This window comes from Macaca mulatta, chromosome 4 (assembly GCF_049350105.2).
Source record: "Macaca mulatta isolate MMU2019108-1 chromosome 4, T2T-MMU8v2.0, whole genome shotgun sequence".
Taxonomy (NCBI): domain Eukaryota; kingdom Metazoa; phylum Chordata; class Mammalia; order Primates; family Cercopithecidae; genus Macaca; species Macaca mulatta.
In genome coordinates this window covers 76,481,970-76,504,861 of record NC_133409.1, presented here as the reverse complement: position 1 = coordinate 76,504,861, position 22,892 = coordinate 76,481,970, and the positions used below count along the sequence as shown (strand labels likewise).

At 47.2% G+C, this 22,892-nt stretch overlaps 1 protein-coding gene across 5 annotated transcripts in view; it reads right to left on the bottom strand.

The window, feature by feature from the left end:
- The window catches only part of ZDHHC14 (zinc finger DHHC-type palmitoyltransferase 14), a 297,998-nt gene that overhangs the window by 35,376 nt on the left and 239,730 nt on the right, over positions 1 to 22,892 (bottom strand). For 2 of the 5 annotated variants that reach the window (XM_015137052.3, NM_001266260.1), the window contains 2 exon segments: positions 10,209 to 10,346; positions 6,059 to 6,107 (listed from right to left, as the gene is read on the bottom strand). In XM_015137052.3, coding sequence (XP_014992538.1) covers positions 6,059 to 6,107; positions 10,209 to 10,346 — 187 coding nt within the window. 5 annotated transcript variants of the gene reach the window in all.

Genomic DNA, 22,892 nt, shown 5'->3' with positions numbered 1-22,892 from the left:
AGGATGCCAGGCGTGGCTCTGCGGATGGGCTGCCCCTTCCTGATAGCCCCTGGCACCATCCTCTGGGCCTTGCTCAGGCTGTAGGAGCTGCCTGAGACCTCTCCTTCCATGTCCCCCACTAGAACCCACCCATCTCCCACAGCCCTGCGCGGAGGCCCCTGTCACCACCTCTCCTGATGTCCCTGCAGGATGCCCCACCCCAAGCACAGGGTGTCTTTTTCGTGGCACCCAAGCCTTATTCTGCATAAGGAATCCTAGCGAGAACCCAGATCTGGGCAGCAGCAGATGCCGGCAGAAGAGGGCGAGCCAGTGCGTTTGTGTGCTTGCTCCATGTCCGCGCCTCATGCTTCCAGGGCCCAGTTCTCGACCTTGTGACCTGGCAGGTTTTGCCCATGGTGGCTGTTGAGTAGAATGATTTTTACAGGAAACAGTTGCTGAGTGGATCTCCTTTGTTTGAACATGCCTGGCTGTGTGGACAGAGGGACCAGTCCCTTTTTTTTTTTTGAGAAGTCTCTCCATTCGTCTGTGTCCCTGGGGAAGGCCAGGGGGCTCTTGTCCTATGGTACGGGGCAGCTACCCCACTGCCACAGGCCCTGAGAGGCCCCTCCCCACTGCCTCTGCTTCTCTGATACAAAGAAGGATAGGAAATGGAGTTTGGTACAGGCAACGGGAGGTGGAAAGGAAGGAGGAGGAGGAGGGAGGGAGGGAGAACTGACTATGGACTCTGAGTCAGAAGTGCACCCTCCAAGGCTGCATCCCAGCAGCAGGCACCCTGCCCTATCCCTCACCCCTGGGAGGGCTGATGGTGCAGGCTGGGAAGGGGCCTGCTAAGCACCTGAAAATGAGTCAGGCATTCTGTCACAGCCATCGAGGGCCTCCTCTACTCCCCTGCCTCCACCTCCCTCTCCTCCTGGGCTGCCCAGGTACCACCCAGTCTGGGCTTACTAACACTAGAAGCTACTCGATTCCCTTCTCCTAAAGTTCCGCTGGGTTTTATGTGGGCCTGATGAAGAGCTTTCAGTGTATCAATGTTTCCATCATTGACACTGATGTTTCTGCCAGGGTGTCCTGGATGGTTGTCTGTTAGCCATTTTTGTTTCTAATCTCTTTCACTTCCTCGATGACGTTGTTCTTAGTTGGATATTTTGCCGAGTAAATCCGCTGTGAGAAACCTTTGCCTGTGCCCTTATTTCTCATCAAAATATTTTTATTGCACGATCAGGAGATTAGATATGAGGTCATTGAAAATGTGAAAATACAAGTTATCGTCTTGCCCGAGAAAATGCTGCAGAGGCCACTTGCAAAGGTTTCACTAGACTCCAGTGCTGTGCTCAGGCAAGTCAGCTGGGAAACGTCCTTCAGTTTTAAAAACTTGGGACTTTACAGATCCTTCCTCTGGATTGAGTACAGGTCTGGAGAGGATGAATTGTGGGCAGCTCTGCCATCAATCAAAGGACAGCTTTTATGAGCGTGCCCCAGATCAAACTCATCCATCATAAACCAGCCATCCCAACAGCCACTCTCAAGTTCTCAGGATCTCGGCAGTGGAAGGGGTTGGGAGGTCTTGAGTTTAGCATTTCTCTAATGCTAGAATCCCCCACCACACTGACAAGCAGGACCCATCTTCCGTTCTAGCACTCCCAGTCACTGTGATCTGAGGCTTCTGCCTGAGTGGCCCCTGAGGTTGGCACACTCTTCCTCAGGAGCTGCAGGGCTATACTACGTAAGCTCCCGCTGGCATCCCCATGCCACCTCCAAAGCCGCAGGCATCCAGAGGAAAGGCAGGCACCAAAAATACCAACAGGTGTGCTGTTGGGATCCCGCCCTACTCAGCACCTGGTTCTCTAATAAGCAGAACTAATGTTTTTTCAGAAACACATGGCAAGCCAGCAGCACCCAATGCATGCTTATTCTTCCGGAACACAAACTTAGGAAAAAATCATCTGTGTAATACTTCTTAACAAACCCACTGAAGGAAGAACTCTTCTCCAAAGCACATATTTCAAACAGAAAGCACCCGGTCGGAACACAGAACTTTTAGACAATCACAGCGTTGAGGAGGGGAGGGGCGTCATTGGCACACAGAAGAAATGTCTCTGTGCTTTGCACATTAAAGCACCCAGCACCTTGCTTTGCAGTGTGGGTGTGTGTCTGATGTTCCTGAAATTCATTCCTGCTTCCAGAAAGGATTAAGGAGACCCAGGCTGGGGTGCTGCCTGCACTGCTCACTTCTCCCGCGCTAGGAACAGCTTTGTGGTTCTTCCCGGACCTTGCTTTTGGCCCCCGCTTTTCTCCCGGAGGAATGGGTTTTATCAGGGTCTTTTTGTTGGCTGCCCTGGGATAGTTTGGGTTTAGAGTTAAGTCTCCTTTTTCCAGGCAGGAGCCCAGCAGGACCTCGGGTCCATAATGGAGGCGCCACAAGACCAAGCAGGGAGCGAACCAGCAGGAGGGAAGTGAGGACGGGCAGCCTCCCTGCGAGCGGTGTGGGCCAGCAATGGCCTTCAGGGCGTCCCGCAAGCATTTCCAACCTGGACTCTGGGGAGGACATGTCTGTCCACATCTGAACTTACTGACAGACATACAGATAAAGATGCATGCACACACACACACTTACATATCCTTATATAATCCTAGATATGTGTGTGTGCGTCTATAGCTATATACACATGTATACAGGAGGGCTTAAACATACATACACATACATATCTAAGGATAGACAGCGCTCTGTGTGTGTGTGTGTGTGTATTTAAAACCATCAAGCGACCTGTGCGATGAGGGATGTGTGTTGCTTTCGGGCTCTACGCCCTGGCTGACACTTTGGAAGGCCTTGGCTGGAGGTGCAGGTGCGGACCGCGTCAGGTGCTTAAGGACCTGCATGCAATCAGCAGGCTGTGGCTGCCCAGCCCCTGAGTGTGGAGGAGGTGCCGGGAACTCCTGCAAGGAGGAGCATCTGGCTGTGGGAGGAAAGAGTCAGCACCCAGATGAGGAAACACTATTTGGAAAGGCAGCAGCTGAGACTTTTATGCGTTTTCAAAAACTGGGCCAACAGGGAAAACTCTTTACCTCCATCTAAGAATGATTTTTAGGGCAAAATAAAGTTTGCTCTGGCGCGAATAAGTAAGAGCATCTCTTTTCCTCCCTTCCCTTCCCGCACTCCTTCCCGCTGTGGGCTCCTGGCATGGCCAGCACGCTACCGCCACGCCTGCTTCCTAACAGCAGCACCGGTCTGTGCTCCTATGGGGGATGCCGTGTTCCTGGTTCTGCAGACTGTCAGCCCAGCCACACCATGTAGTGTGCAGATGTGCACTCTCAAAGAAGATTCTGGCAGAGTCTCTTTGAAATCCCTCTGGCCACACCTGGAAGCTGTGCTTTGGAGCTGGGTCTTCCCTGTATTTCCCGAATAACTGACTTTGTCAGCATATCATTGTCAAGTTCATAGTGGTTGACTATTGTGGGTCAAAAATTTGAGACACAAAAGGGTTAAGAAATGACTCCGGACCTCATAATTAATTGCCATGGAGCAGGTATTAAAACATTTGATCCCAGTCCAGGACTGCCTACTTGGTCTCTAATGAGAGCCCTTCTGGGATCTTGATAGGATAAGATGCATGACTTGGGAGGTCTGTCAGGAGCTCTGATAAAGACCAGGCAGTGGCCGGGCACGGTGGCTCACACCTGTAATCCCAACACTTTTGGAGGCTGAGGCAGGCGGATCACGAGATCAGGAGTTCAACACCAGCCTGACTAACATGTTGAAACCCCATCTCTACTTAAAATACAAAAATTAGCCGGGCGTGGTGGTGGGTGCCTGTAATCCCAGCTACTCAGGAGGCTGAGGCAGGAGAATCGCTTGAACCCGGGAGGCGGAGGTTGCAGTGAGCCGAGATCATGCCACTGCACTCCAGCCTGGGCGACAGAGTGAGACTCCGTTTCGGGGGGTGGGGGGAAAGACCAGGAAGCAACAAGGCCACTCCACACACAGCCCCTCCACTCTCCACCTGAAGGGTGGTGGTCAGGGAACACGCATGGAGCAGAAGGTCACCAGCGGGCCGGACACAAGGCAGCTGGAATGACCAGGCTTTGAGGTCGGCCTTTCTCAGCAGCGAGGAAGTGCTTCCCCCTCCCAGCCGAGAGGCATTCCTGTCATGGATATTTGTGTCTGAAACATGCACCAGGCCTCCTGCACATGCTCAGGGTCTCAGGGAGGCACAGGTGCCAGGACAGAATTGGGGGGAGTTGGCTGAAGCTGCCACATATGTGAGGCTTCAGAAAAACTTCCAGCTGGCAGCCCGGGCCCCAGTGCCAGTTCTGAGGCACATTTATAAAACTTAATGTGACCAGCATGCTTTCATGATACAAACGGTTCCTTGTAAGACTCAGGCAAGCCTTTTCTTTAGGAAGGGAGAAACAACTTGGCTATGAGCTTTGTGGAAGCAAGGTTCCCTGAAGACAGAAGGACACAGAGAGGTGACAGTGGGGGGATGTCGCCCCTGGTAGAGTTAGGGAGAGGAACAGAGGAGGACATTTCTTGCTGAACCTGATCCTAATAGCACAGGTATTGAAGATTTCATTCATTCCCTGGGTCACCTTTCCTTTCAGTCAACTTCTTCCCAAATCATTAACAGAAGACAGGACCTTTCTGTTGAATTTATTCTCCAAGTCTCCTTTGTATACCTTCCTTATGTCCCAGGCCCCATCCACAATACCGATCTGAATTTTAAAAGTATTAGTTGACAATAGAATCTGGATCTGTAACCATCATCCTATGCTGCCCACAAACACAGAGGTACTGGAAAAAGAGATACTGTCTATTACAGAAATATATATATATTTATAGGACCACATTTGTTTTCAGATCTATTGAAATATCTCCCCTGCTCAAACACACATACCAGTTCTCAGGGACATGGCAGGCTGACTTTCAGAAGAACATGTTACATACATAAGTCATATTAAAGTTCTTCATTCTTTAAGAATTCTCTACCTCCCTGGGCATGGTGGTTGATGCCTATAATTCCGGCACTTGGGGAGGCCCAGGCGGGCAGATCACTTGAGGTCAGCAGTTTGAAACCAGCCTGGCCAACATGGTGAAACCCCGTCTCTACTAAAAATACAAAAATTAGCCAGGCATGGTGGCACATACCTGTAATCCTAGCTACTTGGGAGGTCGAGGTTGTAGTGAGCCGAGATCATGCCACTGCACTCCAGCCTGAGTGGGTGATGGGGTGAGACTTGGTCTCAAACAAAACAAAACAAAACAAAAACGAAGAATTCCCTACCTAAAGACGAAAATTACTCTGAAGAGTAATGAGAAGTTCAAGTCCAGTCTACCTGATGATATGAGGAAGAAAGAGAACTGAGTCCCTGACGAGCCAGGTCAGGGGGTCCCATCTGTATAAAGCCTGGGGCCCCTGGGAGGGATGGGACCTCATTCAAGCACTTAATGGGCACACACTTTTCTTTCAAGATTCAAAATACTATGGTGCATCCCCATATTTATGCTTGGGAGGATGGGAAACAATCCTCATTAATCCAAACGACTCGAGACTGACCATCTTCAATCTGTTCAGGGTTATAAAAGGGTGTTCTGTTCCTGGAAATAATATAGTGATCCGAATGGCAAACTGTAACCCCCAACAGAATCAATACAGAAGAGTCTGAAGACTCTCACTTGGTGACCGCATACCAGGACGCAACCCACACGTGGGCATCCCTACATGTTCTGTGTGGACCACCTGCCAATCAAAATGAGATCAGTTGCAGCTCTCAGCCCTACTTCTCCCCAAACCAACCTGACTGAACACAAATCCATCCTGATTTCTGGGGGTGGGTAAGAATTCATACTTGGCTTCCAAGCCCTCGATTTAAACAGGCTGAGTCACTCGGGGATGGAAGTATTCAGAAGCTACTGCTCCTGCCAGTGAATCTGGGGGAGTTCTTTGGAATAAGATACATGAGAAGCAAGGCCAGGGCAGAAGATGAGGAGGTGTGCGCATAGAAGGTCAGCCAGATACTCAACACATTAGCATCGTGAAAACAGAACCATCACAAAGGATATCTTGCAGGACTGTCCTTAAGGGCATTTAGGAATCCTGTTTGCTGTGAACCTGTGGGAATGAAACCAACATTTAGTATTCAGACATAAACAGCCTTCGTGCTGAATGCGCTCTCATCTACATAAAAATAATAGATGGCTAAAGAGCAATGAAATAATTCTATTTTGTAAGTGCTACGACACCCAGTTTACTGATCAGAGATTGAGACGCCACTAAAGTTTTTCCCCAAGAAAAGGGAGGATTCATAATCAGGCCCAACATCTGCAGGGTATTTTTTCAATAAAAGCAGATGGATGTCTGCACACTTTCCCATAAATTACAGTTCTGATGACTCCTTTGTTTTCCTCATTTTAATAGGAAAACAGAATACTGCATGCTAGCTTTTCTCTTCTGTTTTCCCCAAATTTGTTAACTTTTGACCCTGGAAGTTCTGGAAACTAGGCTACATATAAAAGACTTCTTTTTGTACACCCAGAGTAAACAAAGTCATAAAGCTGAAATTTATTAGACTTCTTTTGGGTTTTAGACATTTTAATATGAGCTGTCTTAGGCAAGAAAACATTTCTTTAGGGGCTTGAATAAAGAAGCATCTGACAGAAAGCAATTTTTATTTTATGCATTGACATCATACTTTTAAAAATAAAAAAGAGGTAGTTTTAACAATCCCATCTTGGGGTAGCAGTGCCAGGTCCCTCTGTGCTGTGGGAAGCCAATGAGCCTCTGGGGACATCATCCGGCCCTCGTGCAGCAAGGAAATGACACAACAGACGGGTGCTATGGTGTCCCTGTGGCATATGACCGCGGGCACAGCTGCACTGTGGGACTTAGTGGTAGGGGATGAGTGGCCACCGCGTCCCCATGTGCCCCACTATGGGCGACCACCTGGGAAGGTGAAGAGTGGCTTGTTCTTCCCAAGGTCCCTTTCCCTCTGTGCCCACGGCCCATGTGTCTGAGTAGTGGGACACAGGGGGTGGGAGAGGCTGTGGAGAGGAGCTGCGTGGAGCGCTAATCAGGAGAAACGGTGCTTAAGGCTTCCTCCTCCATCTCTGCCAGCCCCGAAGGGCACAGATGCAAGTGCCTGTGCGGCCACGTGGAGGAAACGAAGCCCTGAGGCAGATGAGGGACCAAAAGAAATGATTTCTCTTTCTCTACTGCACCCTAATTATGTGGCTTGCCTAAACCCTCCTTCCTCTCCAAGGAAATCCAGACTTGGCCTTTCCAGGAATCTTGGAGGCCACAGAAATCTCGCCCACCACTCCCTGTCCAGTCCTTTCTCTAAGAGCCCAGGATCCCACAGAGAGACTCAGATGACAGTTCTCCTCTCTGCCTGTGCCAATGTTTTCTGAGGCTTAGGGGGTAACAGGAGCCATGTAAACCCCGTGCCCTTCCCAAAGCATCACATGCCAAGCCAGATAGGGTGGTGGGGTCGTATCGTGGGGTTCACTGAGGAGGGGGTGTCGAACAAGGGAAAAGGAAAAGTTTTATTTTCTTTTGCCCAGAATATTCCAATAACTTACAGGCAGGTAAACTCTTAATACTTTTGTGTAGAAGAAGAGATGCAGTTTTGCAATATTTAAGCATAGACAATAGTAAAATCCAGTTTGGTGGAGCCAGGGTGAGTAAAACCTTAGAGAAGCTGAAAGTGAAATACACATCACAACCGGAGTGCGGTGGCACGTGCAGATTTCACTGTGAGAGTGTGTGTGAGAGCATGTGTGTGTGCAACAGCGTGAGTGTGAGCACAACAGCGTGTGAGTGCAAGAGTGTGTGAGCATACTGGTGAGTATATATGAGTGTGGGTATGGCTAGAGTGTGAGTGTGGATGTAAAAGGGGGGGGTGTGTGAGTGTGGGTGTGTAAGGGTATGGGTGTGGGTGTGTAAGGGTGCATGTGAATGTGGGTGTGTAAGGGTGTGTGTGAGTGGCTGTAAGGGTATGAGTGTGTGAATGTGGGTGTGTAAGGGTGTAAGAGTATGCGTGTGTGAGCTTATTGGTGAGTATATGAGTGTGAATGTGGCTAGAGTGTGTGGGTGTGTAAGGGTATGTGTGTGTAAGGGTATGTGCGATTATGGGTGTGGGTAAGGTTATGTGTGTGAGTGTGGGTGTGTAAGAGTATGTGTGTGTATATATATGGGTGAGTATGTGTGAGTGTGGCTAGTGTGTGAGTGTGGGTGTGTAAGGGTGTGAGTACGTGTGAGGCCATAAGCATGCATGTGTGTGTTCCCTGAGTTTATGTATACGACTAAGCACGTGACAACTGGCCCTTGATATCCACAATGTAGGGACAAGGCCATAAATACAATCCCATAATATACACAAAAGCATCTTGAGGTTGTTAAAGGTGATATAAAAATACAATGTCTAGGCCTGGTGGGATGGCTCACGCCTGTAATCGCAGCACTTTGGGAGGCTGAAGTAGGCAGATCACCGGAGGTCAGGAGTTCGAGACCAGCCTGGCCAAGATGGTGGCCCTCTCTACTAAAAATACAAAAATTAGCCAGGCACTGTGGCCCACGCCTGTAATCCCAGCTACTCGAGGCAGGAGAGCTGTTTGAACCTGGGAGGCGGGGGCTGCAGTGAGCCGAGATCCCGCCACTGCACTCCACCTGGGGCAACAGAGCGACACTCCATCTCAAAAATAAAAATAAAAATAAAAATGTCCAAACACTGCCTTTCAGTGTCACGTGTGTGCTGGAGGATCGGTTCGTATTTCTTCCCTAGTTGTGTCAACAACTGCTTCTTTGAAAATAACATATAATGCCCTAGTCGTTCTCTCTGCTTCTTTTGTCTATTAATGCACAGATAGGATCCTAGCCACATTTTTGCCATTTTGAGGACTGCGAAAATAGAGCCAGAGGGTGCCCCTGTCTGCATCCTGCCCAGCTGGTGTGGAAAAGGTGGGAGTCCATTCTCCTCTTGCAAGTCCACCAAGTTATGGCTCTCAAGCACATATTACACATTTGTGTCACATTTGGATGAAAGATTATAGTCAGAAAGAATGGGAACTAGGATTGAAAGTACCTATGAAAATTTGGGATGGTCCATTTAACGGCCCAGTTTGACTAATATTCAAAAAGAATGAATGCAAAACATTTCCTCCCACCCACTTCCCCACCCCCATAGGAACCCACCAGAAGAGAAAGGGAGGAAGATGTGCTCCTAACATGAGCCTGAGCCCAGCCCACGCCATTTGTGGTTTGAGCACTTCGGCCTGGGAAGGAAGTGAAGCCTTTGTGCAGATACTTACGGAAACATTCCAGAAAGAAGCTACGGACTTGCTAATGAGGGGTTACGCTTCAGGAATGTAGACAAGAGGCAACGCTAGTGCTTAATGTTGTGTTTCGTACTGTAATGGAAGTTCAAAGGCCTAAATTTATAACTCAATGCAAATTCACTTCCTTCTCATTACTTTCTATTGTAGGAAAGTGAATGACCAAGAGACAAAGGAAATTCAAAGTTACAACCCTCAGAATAGGAAATGAAAAAATGCCATTTGCTTAGGCAAATCGATATTAAAATCATTGATTTCCAAATCTAATTTTTAATCAAAGTTGCTTCCTTTCTATGTCAGGGGTAGTTAGCTCATGTTCTAGCAGATACTTAAACATCTTGTCAAATGTATGTTTTTAACATATATAGATTTGTGTGCCAGAAAACCTAGTCTTCCTTCCCAGACATCTTTTCTAAGGAGGGTGACTGGTGACTGTTCCTGCATAAGGTGATATCACATTAAGGAAGAAAACCTTGCTCTTCAATGATCATCACTGCAGCACATTGTCCCTTGTGCAAAATGTGGGGATGAGTCTTCCAGGGGACCCGTTAGCAGGAGAAAAAGTGAGGTCACTGAGGTTGGAATAGGGACGTGCGTATCGAGGAGGAGGTATTGTTGGTGAAAGCGCAGCCTGGCCCAGGTGTGAACCCTGGAAAATGCTGTGAAAGATGGGGTGGGGAGTGGGGGATGACAGGGGACAGAGGAGGGATGGAGGAGGGTGAGAAACAAAAGCGAGGCAGGCTGGAAGTGAGGAGGGGAAAGGGAGAAAGAAAGGGAAAGAGAGAGAGCCCGAAATGATCAAAATATTAAATCAAAATCAAATCAGAAAACCAAAGTCAGGCAAATGGTTACATACGTAATCTGATTTCGCCAGCATACTTACGAAGAATGACGTGGGTGATAACGAATGCAAATATAAAGACTGTCAGAAAAGACAGAGATAAAATAAACATATAAAAAAATCTGTAGTTTCTTTTCCCCACACAGTTGCCTACCCAGGGACAGTGGTGATCAAACCGTTCTGAAATGAGAGGCAGAAAAAAAAAAAGTGGAAATCAATTAATAAAATGTCTTTTTACTTGCAGGAGCCCCGCCCCTCCCACCCAATATTCTGATAATATAAGACAATGATATTATTCTGCATGTTTCCAAATTAACTACTCAGAGAAATGTTTCACATCAAGACAGTTCAAGGACATTGTCATTCTTTCAACAGAACGCAGCTGTTTTGAAAAAACAAAGCGTATGCATTCTTCTTAAATGGCAACTTAAAGAAATAGGAGGGCAAATCTCATTTCTTTTGGAAAGTAAAGATTTCTCTCTTTGGTAAAAGAAACCTCTTTGATTCACTAAACAACAGTCCCTTAAGAGGGAACCAACATCGACTGATGGTAAGTTCTGGGCTGGGCTTGGATGTCAATCAAGTGACCTTCTTTGCATAGTAAATGGCCATAGAGAGAGGCCACAAGGGGCCTGTGACAGGACAGAGGGACAATCCTTTGTCCTCAGTTACAACCGTTCAGCAGATATCAATCACATTTATTAATACATTTAGCCTCAAAACATTCCTATGAAGAAAACGATGGTGTTACCCTATTTTACAGATGGGCAAACTGAGGCTTAGAGAGATGGGAGACTGCCTGCACCGGGCCATTCAGCTCAGAAGCAGAGGAACTAGAACTTGAGGTCAGGCCTTTGAGAGCTGCTCCCATTTTCTTATCGTACAGGCTGCCTCTGGCACTTTGTAAATGAGAGAGGGTCTGATATGGACATCATTACATGATTACCCATGGTACCCTAAGTGCAGACGCAAGGCCTCTCACCAGGACATCTGCACACAAAGTCTGTAATGCATTTAAGATTTGTTCTTCCCCTTGCAAGTAATGGCAAAGGGCTTCTCTTGACTACTCAGCTGATCTATTGAGAACACCATCCTAACACACCTGCTCATACAAGACTGCCTGTGGCGGCTGGGGAGGACACCGCTGGGCATATGACTTAGCTTTCTCCTCCGGCTCTTTTCTTATTTATTTATTTATTTATTTTTTTTGAGATGGAGTCTCGCTCTGTCGCCCAGGCTGGAGTGCAGTGGCCGGATCTCGGCTCACTGCAAGCTCCGCCTCCTGGGTTCACGCCATTCTCCTGCCTCAGCCTCCCGAGTAGCTGGGACTACAGGTGCCCGCCACCTCGCCCAGCTAGTTTTTTTGTGTGTTTTTTTTTTTAGTAGAGAGGGGGTTTCACTGTGTTATCCAGGATGATCTCGATCTCCTGACCTCGTGATCCGCCTGTCTCGGCCTCCCAAAGTGCTGGGATTACAGGCTTGAGCCACCGCGTCCAGCTCCTCTGGCTCTTTTCTAAGCTGAACTTGTATCCAGTTTTCATATTTCATCTATCTCTATGTGTTTGAAAACATACCGGGAGTGCTATACGAGGTGTGACCATATAACTAAAACCTTATAAAGTTAGGCAGGCAGTTAGTTTCATGACTTTCCGGTCATGTATCATAAATCGGTCATCTTGTGTTTTTGGTCAAATGCAAACTTGTTTCTTGAAAAGGGCATGAGGACACCTGAATGACAGTGGTGGCAGAGGAACTGCAAGAGAATCATTGCTGTCTGCAAGTGGCAGTAACAAGAAACAGCCAATCTGAGCAGAGGACTTGAGGAGAGATTTCAGAGCTCCCTGACCTGGTGATAAGCTGATGGCCTATGATGGTGATAAGATGCTGACACTCAGTGAAAACAATTTGTATGAGCCTACCCACGTGAGCTACATGTTAACATGTGTTGCTGGCCCCCCATAGCTGAGAGAGCAAACCCTGCACAAAAACCACCTTCCTGGGGCTGGGGAGGGCTGTGCAGGTATATCAGGTGTATCACAGAGAATACCCGGGGCCGGGGAAATACTCTGTGTGATACTGGAATGACAGAAACATACAATCATACGTTTGCCCAAGGCCACAGAATGGACCACACCTAGAGCGAACCCTAAACTGTGGATGTTGGATGATGATGATGTATCAATGCACGTTCATCAATCCTAACAAATTTATCCACTATGATGGGAGATGTTGATAATGGGGGAGGCTGTGCATGTGGAGGGGAGGGGTGGATGTGAACTCTCTGGACCTGCCTCTCCATTTTGCTGTGAACCTAAAACAGCTCTAAAAAAAAAAATTAAGTGTTTAAATATTAATGACAAACAAACCTCGTTTCCCCAAGTTACTGATCTACACAGTCTGTATAATGAGAGGTCTATCTATGTGACGACGTGCACACAGAGAAAAGAATCTGAATCAGCCAGAATTTCTTAAGACCTGGAGGATGTCATTTTGAGAAACCACTTTTCTTCTCCATGTATGACTAAAGAAAATGGGCATGAGAGTGAAAGCTGGGGGCATAAAAGCACATGCTGGATTGGAATCTCCTACTCACTCTAGGAAGGCTGATCTCTCAACGGTGGGTTTGAGCCTCTTAACTGAAGTGAAAATTGCCTACCAGCAAAGAAGGACATAGGGCCTGGGAGGCATCGTTAACACCAGGGACCAGCATGAAGGTCTTGCAGCACACTACAGACCATTTCTACCATAGGAGTCAGTTGTATTTTTAGCTTAGAAAGTTTAATAACAGCTAAGCTGTGACACTGTGCTTTCCCGACGGAGGCAGAGTAACTACCGAAGTGAAAGCGACAGATGACGCCGCCGAGACAGTTGCTCGTGGAGTCTGGGAGCTTCTTGGGAAACCAGTGCCGTCTTAGAGATGAGTGTGAACTCCTGGCTCTCCAGTAGCCCTGAGCTAAAAGCAGTTCCTGTCTAGAAACTTGTATTGAAAACTTTTTCTGGCAAACTTTTTCTGGGATTTTAGTGGCAGGAATCCCACTAAAAATCTAGGCTCACTGAGAAATTACCCTACTGAATATTTTTCATGTCCTCTGTTGTGTTTGTTGAGTTTATGGTGGTAATGAGTCTGAGAGGCTCAGTGGGTGCCTCCAGGGAGTCAGGAAGCATCAGAGTCCTTGGGCCGGTGGTCTCACCTGCCTAACCCCCACCCCACACTCTTGCACCTCAAGCCTGCGTGCTCTCCCCACCTCCCTGTCTGTGCTTTCCTCTCTGCCCAACATCTGATGATCAGTTGCACCCAGGGTCTCTTTTCCATGGACTGTCTTTTTCTCTCACTGGCAATCCCTTTTCATCCCAAGGTCCACATGCCACTCTACACTGATGACTCCAGAATGGTGGCCTCTCACCTTCAGCAACAGACTCCTGCTGAACGGCCTGACTGGCCCTCAAACTTGACTTGTCCCAGAGAGGACATCCTGTCCTCCCTCCCCAAACATGTGCCTCTTCAGACTCTCTATCTGACCAGTTGCTCAACTCAGAACCCCAGGCGTCGTTCCTGACCCTGCTCTTTCTCTCACCCCGACATCCAACCCATGGGCAAGTCCAATCAGCTGGACCCTGGCTGCATCTGAAAGACTCTGCTATGGTCTAAATGTGTCCCCCGAAGTTCATGTGTTGGAAACGTAGTCCCCAGTGCAACAGTGTTGAGAGGTGGGGCATTGAAGAGGGGATGAGGTCATGGGGGCTCTGCTCTTATGAATGGTTACTGTGGGAGCAGGTTCCTGATAAAGGAATGATTCCCCTCTGCCTCTCACACTCACTTGCCCTCCCGCCTTCTGCCATGGGAGGACATAGCAAGAAGACCCTTCCCAGATGTAGGCCCCATGGCTGTGGACTTCCCAGCCTCCAGACCTGTAAGAGACTAAATCTCTGTTCTTTATAAATTACCCAGTCTGTAGTACTCTGTTATAGCAGCACAAAATGGAGTAAGACATCCCCACATTTGTTTTACACTTGTGCTTGTCTGCCAACCCTACTCTAAGCCTAACACATATTTGTCAAGTAACTGAATACACTCTCATCCTATCAAAAGGAAATCTGCAGGAGTAAGTGCATTGCCCAAGGTCACACAATTAATGTATCGCAAAGCTGGGATGGGGGCCCAGCTCTGTCTGTCTCCCAACCTGAGCTCCTGTCCATTAAATGCTACACTGCCTTTACTGAGTATTTTCCATGTACCCAGTACTGTATCAGGTGCTTGGAATACTAAGAAGAAACAGCCACAACATAGGACACCATGACTTCAAAGAGTTCCTTGTGTTATTTGGTGAGGACACAATTTTCAGATGCAAAAATACTCCTCAGATCCAAGGAATGAACTCCTAATTTAGCTTCCATGTCAGTCAGCTGGATTGCCATTGTTGGCAGCAGACAGCATTCTTCCTTTTCGGGTCAAGGATGAGAACAGGCCACGGAAAAGCAGTGGCCCTGTCCTGGTGGGAGAACCACCCTCCTGCCTCCAGCTCTGAATGCGCTCAGAGGAGCGGAAGCTAAAGAGCTGTCAGAGTTATAACTTCCAGTGGGGAGGCTAGTGTCATTCAGTATCCAGGATAGAAAGTTGTCAAGAATTAGGCACAAGCTGAGCTGGGGAGAGAGCAAGGGACTGCAACCAACACATGACATAGCTCCCCGGAGCCCAAGTGAGCACATCTGAGAAGCTCCACACAGCCAAACTTAGAGTATTATTTCTATACCTTCTGTGTGGAAAAACTGAATGGCTGTCCTGTGTGCCAGGGGTGGCAGGGTTAGGGGCGCATGTGATGGGAAGTTCTTTAACAAACACTTTGAAGTTGCTGCCACATTCCTTGATTCTAAAGTTTGGGTCCTGCCAGAAGGCAGTGGTCTCTATACCACAGTATCTCTGGAGAACTCATTTTAAAAGATGTATTAGGTCTGGGCACAGTGGCTCATGCCTGCAATCCCAGCACTTTGGGAGGCTGAGGCAGGCAGATCACGAGGTCAGCAGATCAAGACTATCCTGGCCAACATGGTGAAACCCCGTCTCTACTAAAAATACAAAAATTAGTTGGGTGTGGTGGTGTGTGCATATAGTCCCAGCTACTCAGGAAGCTGAGGCAGGAGAATTACTTGAACCTGGGAGGTGGGGGCTGCAAGCTGCAGTGAGTTGAGATAGTGCCACTGCACTCCAGTCTGGGCAACACAGCGAGACTCTGTCTCAAAAAAAAAAAAAAAAAAAGATGTATTGGTCTGTTCTCATGCTGCTATAAGGGCATACCTGAGACTGGGTAATTTATAAAGGAAAGAGGTTTAATTGATTCACAGTTCCACAGGGCTGGGGAGGCCTCAGGAAACTTATACTCATGGTGGAAGGGGACGCAAACGCGTTCTTCTTCACAAGGCAGCAGGAGAGAGAAGAATGAGAGGTGAGTGAAGGGGGACGTCCCTTGTAAAACCATCAGATCTCACGAGAACTCACTCACTATCATGAGAATAGCATGGGGGAAACCGCCCCCATGATTCAATTACTTCCCACTGGGTCCTCCCACCACACGTGGGGATTATGGGAACTACAATTAAGGATGAGATTTGGGTTGGGACACAAGGCATAACCATATCAAAAGATAAGGAGCTACTCCCTAAGAGCCAGCTGGTGAATGGAATACTGAGGGTGGGGGATGGCTGGAAAACCTGGAAGGTTCTAGAAAATAACAAGACTGAGTTAGCTAGCCCGAGGATCCTGGCCGTGCCTCTGGTGGCACCAAGCTGCCTGCAGCAACCTGTGGACTTGCTCTCCTCTTTCATCCAGCTGGTTCCCAGAGGGGAGGAATCATTTCTAGTCACCCTCAGAGCCCTGGCACCTATATGCCTGGCATGCAGTAGACACCCAGTAACTATGGATTAAGTAAAGGCAGAAATGTTTTCAATCTTGTTTAGTAGGTCTATGAGCGATCACTACTCCAGGTTGCCAGGTGAAGACATTGACAAATGCAAGCAAAACATGAGATTCTGGGCATGCCAAGCATAAGACAAAACAGGGGTCCAGGACTTCTGAATACATTCTGAGAAGGTTGAGGGCTGGGAGATACTGACTAGGTGCTAAGAGCTGACAACAGTTGGCCTGGATCAGCTCATGCAGAAAGAGTGGGAGGAAAGAGATGGTGGGAGGCAGGGGTGATTTTACTCAAGCTCCATGGGGTACCAGTGAGAGCCTCAGAGGCTACAGTGGAATGCAAGTCACCTGCCCTCAGATCCTAAGTGGACAAAGAAGGTTCCATTAAAGTGACCAGTGGGAACATAGTTCCGGTAAAAGAGCTATGGTCCTATTTTGTGAACCTAAAACTCTAAATAATGATGAAAACAATTTTATTTTATTTATTTATTTATATTTTGAGATGGAGGCTTGTTCTATTGCCCAGGCTGGAGTGCAATGGCACGATCTCGACTCATTGCGGCCTCTGCCTCCTGGGTTCAAGCAGCATCTCCTGCCTCAGCTTCCCGAGTAGCTGGGACTATAGGCATGCCCACCACCACATCTGGTTGTGTTGTTTTTTGTTTGTTTTTTTGTTTTTTTTTGATATTTTTAGTGGAGACGGGATTTTGCCATGTTGGCCAGGCTGGTCTCGAACTCCTGACTTCAGGTGATCCACCTGCCTCAGCCTCCCAAAGTGCTGGGATTACAGGCGTGAGCCACCACACTCAGCCTGAAACAATATTATTAATGATTAAGGAAAGCTACCAGTTACTGAGTATCTGCTGGAAGCACCATTTCATTTAACTTGACAGCAGCCCTGAGGGTAGGTACTATACTCCATATCTGACAGCAGAGGAAATCAGTGAGAAAGGTCAGGACACTGGCCCCATCCTGAGCTTAGTCAGCTGCGCCTTTCCTCAGATTAGAGGAAGATTTAATTTCTGGAAGAGATCAAATATGAAAAAGGGGCCTTAAAAATATGGAGAAGCAGAGAATTATTACACTAGGACAGGGACCAAAAAATCCGCTGAAATATTGAGGGGAAAGTATTTGCAGAAGTTATATTTGAAGGCTGCTGGAGATGGGAATGAAATGTTTGGCAGGAAATGTTAAGAATTTGAACTCTCCCAGAAGTTGGATTCTAACACAGGCCCTCAAGAGTGGATCCAGAGTTCAATAAAAATTATGTCCTGTGGCCAGGCATGGGCAATGGAGAGGGGACCCAGAGCCAGGATTCTGCATTTTCCATGCAGCGGTCATAGGCTCTTGGCAGACGGTGGCTCAGCTTGGTCAGGATGTGGGGAATAAGAATCTCAGCCTCGTTCCCCAAGAGTGTCTTGAGAATCTGGTGGAAAATAGATGGAAATGTGCAATTGAAGTTTAAATTTCTAATTTAAATGTTAATCACATTTAAATTAAGTCACATGTTTTTAAAGGTCTGAAGTAGAAAATTACTTTTCTTTAAACGTAGGGCTTTTTTACCTCCAAAATTAGAAAAATTTTGCCTTATGCGGTATATTCTATTTGTTGTTTAGAAAGACGAATGTTGAGATCCAGTGGAACATATTGTATCCTGCCTCTATGGTCACCACATAATTCATAAAATTATGCAATAGGAATATATTTAAATATTAAACTAGCTGAAGGATTAGAGGACCAAGCCCTTCCTTAGACTCTAAATGATTCGAGGACCAAGCCCTTCCTTAGACTCTAAATGATTCGAGGACCAAGCCCTTCCTTAGACTCTAAATGATTCGTGCAGCTCTAGGTCTTTTGGTAAGATCTAAGTTACAATAACTTTGCTACTGTGTCCGGTGACTCAGGAGAGTTCTGAAAAGCAACCTCACCTGCCTTGCTCCACCTACCCCTGTTTTTATATAATCTTTCTACCTGACCTTGCTTTGTGTTGGGCACCGTGCTAAGAATTTTACATGGACTGTGTCATTTAATTCTCATGAAACCGGGTGAACTCAATGTTATTATTCCCATTTTACAGGTAAGAAAACTGCAGATGGAGGAGTCAGTATTGGAACCCACGTGTTATCTGCACCCTGAGCCACCACCTGTGACTGCCTCCCCCTTCAATTCTCTGCTGGTAGCTGTGCCAGAGTGCCCCGAGGACCCAAAGCATCCTTGCTGGAGCAGACACTCAGGCTGATCGGGTGATGGGTACCCAAGGCCCAGCATGGCAGCAGGAATGGGGACACAATGGGACCTGCCACACCAGGCCTGGCCTTTGTGTCCGGGGTCCCTTGGGACTCTGCAGCACAGGAAAAGAACCCGCCCATGTGTGGAGAGATCCGCCCTCAATCAAGTCAAGGTGGCCTCATCCTCAGCAAAGTGAATGTTGGAAGAAGCAGAAACTTCTTATAGAGACGTGGATTTGATAAAGCTGCTTGGCAAACATTATTGTTCAGATTGTGGAGCTTGGGGGGTGCTAGGGTTTGAATATTTGCCCCCTGTGAAACTTACATTGAAACGTAATCCACATTGTAACTGTATTAAGAGGATAAGAGGCCGGGTGTGGTGGCTCAAGTCTGTAATCCCAGCACTTTGGGAGGCCTTGACGGGCAGATCACGAGGTCAGGAGATCGAGACCATCCTGGCTAACACGGTGAAACCCCGTCTCTACTAAAAAAATACAAAAAACTAGCCGGGCGAGGTGGCGGGCGCCTGTAGTCCCAGCTACTTGGGAGGCTGAGGCAGGAGAATGGCGTGAACCTGGGAGGCGGAGCTTGCAGTGAGCCGAGATCGCACCACTGCACTCCAGCCTGGGCGACAGAGCAAGACTCCGTCTCAAAAAAAAAAAAAAAAAAAAAAAAAAGGATAAGAAATCTGACTATGGTATTTGAGAGGTAATTAGGGGTAGCTGAGGCCATCAGGGTGAGGCCTTCGTGGCTTCCTAAGAGGAGGAAGGGAGACCTGAGCCAGCATGCCCAGCCCCCACGCCATATGTGATGACTTGGGCCACCTTGAGACTCTGCAGTGTCCCGGTCAGCAAGAAGGCCCTCATCAGATGCATTCCCTCAATCTTGGACTTTCCAGCCTCCAGAACCCTAAGAAATAAATCCCTTTTCTTTGTACATTACTTAGCCTCAGGTATTCAATTATAGCAACAGAAAATGGACTACGAGGGTTCTCTTGGGTAAAGCAATGTATCAGGTATGGTTTCTTCCCCCACCCTCTCTTCTCAGCTCCTTTTGTGAAAATAAGTCCTATCTGCTTAATTGTATGAAGAAACACAATCCAGAAATCATATTAACTAATTCTGTATCCTTAAAGTATTATTATAGCACTTCCGCACAGGGACTAAATTTCTTCACAGGTAAAATGTTCAATTAGATAAGCTCTAAGATGCCTTTGAGCTGGAAAATTTAATGCACAAAGACTCTGTTTTATTGTTATCTACATGAATTCTTCTGGTTTTGAGTCCTTGTCAGTGTTTTATAAATCAAGATTCTGCAGCATTTAGCTCCATTTGTTAAAAAAAAAAAAAAAAAAAACCCTAAAACTAAAACATTTCAGTGTAAAACCAATTAGTAAAATGTAGCACTGCTGTGACCTTTATGCTACAATGTAAACACCTTGGACAGCGAGGTGGCTGACTCTAAGATGTTCCTCCCCTCCCCACCCAGGTCTCACTGCCTCCTGCCCTGGCCTTCTCTGTGGGCATGAAATGACGGAGCTTGACTAGTAGACAACAGAGGTCCCTTCAGCTCCCCAAACAGGCAATTTTACACCTTTCTATTTCCTCATGTTTTCCGGGTTTGTTTAAATTCTGTTTTTGTTTTTGTTTTTGAGGTGGAGTCTCGCTCTGCCACCCAGGCTGGAGTACAGTGGTACAATCTTGGCTCATTGCAACCTCTGACTCCTGAGTTCAAGCGATTCTCTTGCCTCAGGCTCCCGAGTAACTGGAATTACAGGAATGCAATACCATGCCCAGCTATATATATATGTATTTTTTAAAAAAAATTTTTAGTAGAGACCTGCCTTGGCCTCCTCATAAACCCTGTTTTTTAACCCTGCTTTCCGATGTTGGGTGAATTTTGTGATTCGAGGAGGACAAATGTGCACTGCAGAGGCCGACATTCTGAAGCAAGTGACACCCTGAGTAACCTCTGCTAGGTAGAAACAAAGATGATTATGAAGCCATTGAGAAGAGAAAGAAAGGCCTTGAGAGAGTGAAGAAGAAGGTGAAGAAAGATGGTTTCATTTGTAATATAAATAATTCTCAAAAGGAGATGTAAACAAATGAGTAGAAATGATGATAATTTAAAAAGCGAATTGGCCAATTAGGATCTGAAAGGAAATCCCACAATTCCCCAAATTTAGTGTGTGGAGGGTTGCCATTTGAAATGAGAAATTTTAACTAGGTGGGAAAGATTGAGTTCCTGCACCCAGCACTCTCCTATTTGCTAAGAATTGGAATAAGAGCCCACTGGAGAGGTCTCTGGGCTTCCTAGAATTTGGAGCTGAATCAGGGCTCTACATCACCATGGTAAAATCAGTCATGTGGCCGGGTGCGGGGGCTCATGCCTGCAATCTCAGAACTTTGGGAGGCCGAGGTGGGTGGATCATTTGAGGTCAGGAGTTTGAGACCAGCCTGGCCAACATGGTGAAACCCCATCTCTACTAAAAATACAAAAATTACCTGGGCATGGTGGCAGGCACCTGTAATCCCAGCTACTGAGGAGGCCAAGGCACAAAAATCACTTGAACCCGGGAGGTGGAGGTTGCAGTGAGCCAAGATAGCACCACTGCACTCCAGCCTGGGTGACAGTGAGATGTGGTCTCAAAAAAAAAAAAAAAAAAAATCAGTCATTTAAGTTCAAATTTGTATAGCCTCAAAAACAGTCTTTGTGTGTTGGTGGTCTTCGGTCATTCTCCACCTGTCGTTTGTGAAACTCTGAGATAAGCTCCACGTGAGCAGTGCTTAGTCCTCAGTAAGTCCACGTCACTCCTGCCCCACCCAAACCCCTTAGCATTGACCTTACGCCATCTTTGGGTTTGCAGGGCCAGAAACTATGCCTACGAGTTCTCCTTAATTCTCCATGGAATAAAATAATTATCTTACAAAATTGAAAAACAAACTCGTGCTATCATCTAACACCCCTCAGAAACTTCTCAATGCCTCTCTAGAAATTAAGGGCCTTGAAACCAATAGTGCCACCTTAGATCAGAATGGCTGATGCATTTGGAAGGTTTTCTGTTTTTCAATATTCATTCACATTCTTTATTTCACTCACTCGATCTCCACCCTGTGACAGAGGACAGGCAAGGAAAGCAGCTTGGAGTGAAATGGAATTGCCAGTGTCTAGAACCAGCTTCTGATGTTTGCCCACCACCCTTTCCACTTCCCCCATCCTTGTGACTCTTACGTTCTTTCATGTCCTGTTATTAAGATTTTTTGAACCCTCAGTCAATTTATCCTCAAAATAAAGATTTCAGAATACAGTTGTCTCATGGGCATATTACGTACAGAAAGCTAGCAATTCTCAGGCTCTTCAAAACCTTCTGACTACATGTATACACGGTGAGAAAGTTGTATATAACCATCGTCATGCTTCTCCAAAGTAAATATGTTTCTGGGATCTTGTAGCAAAGAGTTCACATCGTTTGGGCACAGAGAGCTGCGTCTATGAGCAGGACCCAATGGCTTCATGGATTGATGCCAGTTCCCTTAAGAAGTCAACTATGGTGAGTCCAAGTAGAATCCATTTTTTAAAATATTCAAAAAGAATGAGGACCCTCTGCAAAACTTCAGAGACATTTCATTTTTCTGAGTTGAAACTGGAGACGCAATCTCATTACTATTGTTGTTAAGATACAAGGCCATATATGTCTGTATTTCTTTCCTCAGGAACCCTCAAGGAAAGAAATGTAGATATGTACCACCGTACTGTGTACTTTTCAAGGGCTTTTTCACGTATCTCATCTGGTAATAAAAAGATATATATACTGTGGTGTCTTGTGACTGTCACTAATGCCCGTTATATGAGGTAAGAGGAACAGATGTTCCCCCGTATATGCTCAGATTCACCTGGAGGGTTCTTTCCATGAGGCTGCCATTCATGCTTATAATATTCACGATGATGCTTGGCTTTCCGCCTCCAGGTGGGTGATGGTCAGAAGACCCCCAGGGCATTCCTGCTCTGATGGTCCATAATCTGAGATCTGGGGGCCCAGGGAACCCCAGGGTCCAGCACTCCCCATCAGGGGTCCTTGTGGCTCAGTCTGGCTCTCTTGGGACACGTCCTGACCATCCCGATTTGGCTAACACGGAACAGAAGCAAAGCCACTCTCAGGTGTGCAGAAGGGGCATTTGACACCCAGACATCTGTAGAGCCTCCCAGCATTCTCATGGCACTCCGTCCCTGCACCCAGATGTCTGACCCCCCTAAATGTCTGCTCCTCCTGCCTCGTGTGTGGTTGGGATTTTAGGGTATACATCTGAGATTCCACAATCTCCCTGTCCCTTCAGTTTGAGGTTTGGTCTATGGCACACGCTCAGGTCAGGGAGGGCGCACCTGGGAGTGGAGCAGCCTGGCAGCCCTTCCTGCTGGGCACAGGGCCGCTCATCCTCTAGGGCGCCTGTGGGTACTGTAGTGCCTGGCTCCAGCCTTGGGCCTGGCATCTCCCTAGGGTGAGCTGACCCCCTGGACACTTGTGGACCTAATTGTCCCACAGGCCCTCCCCTTCCGCAGGTCCCTAGCTCTGGTCATAAAGCTCCCTGCAAT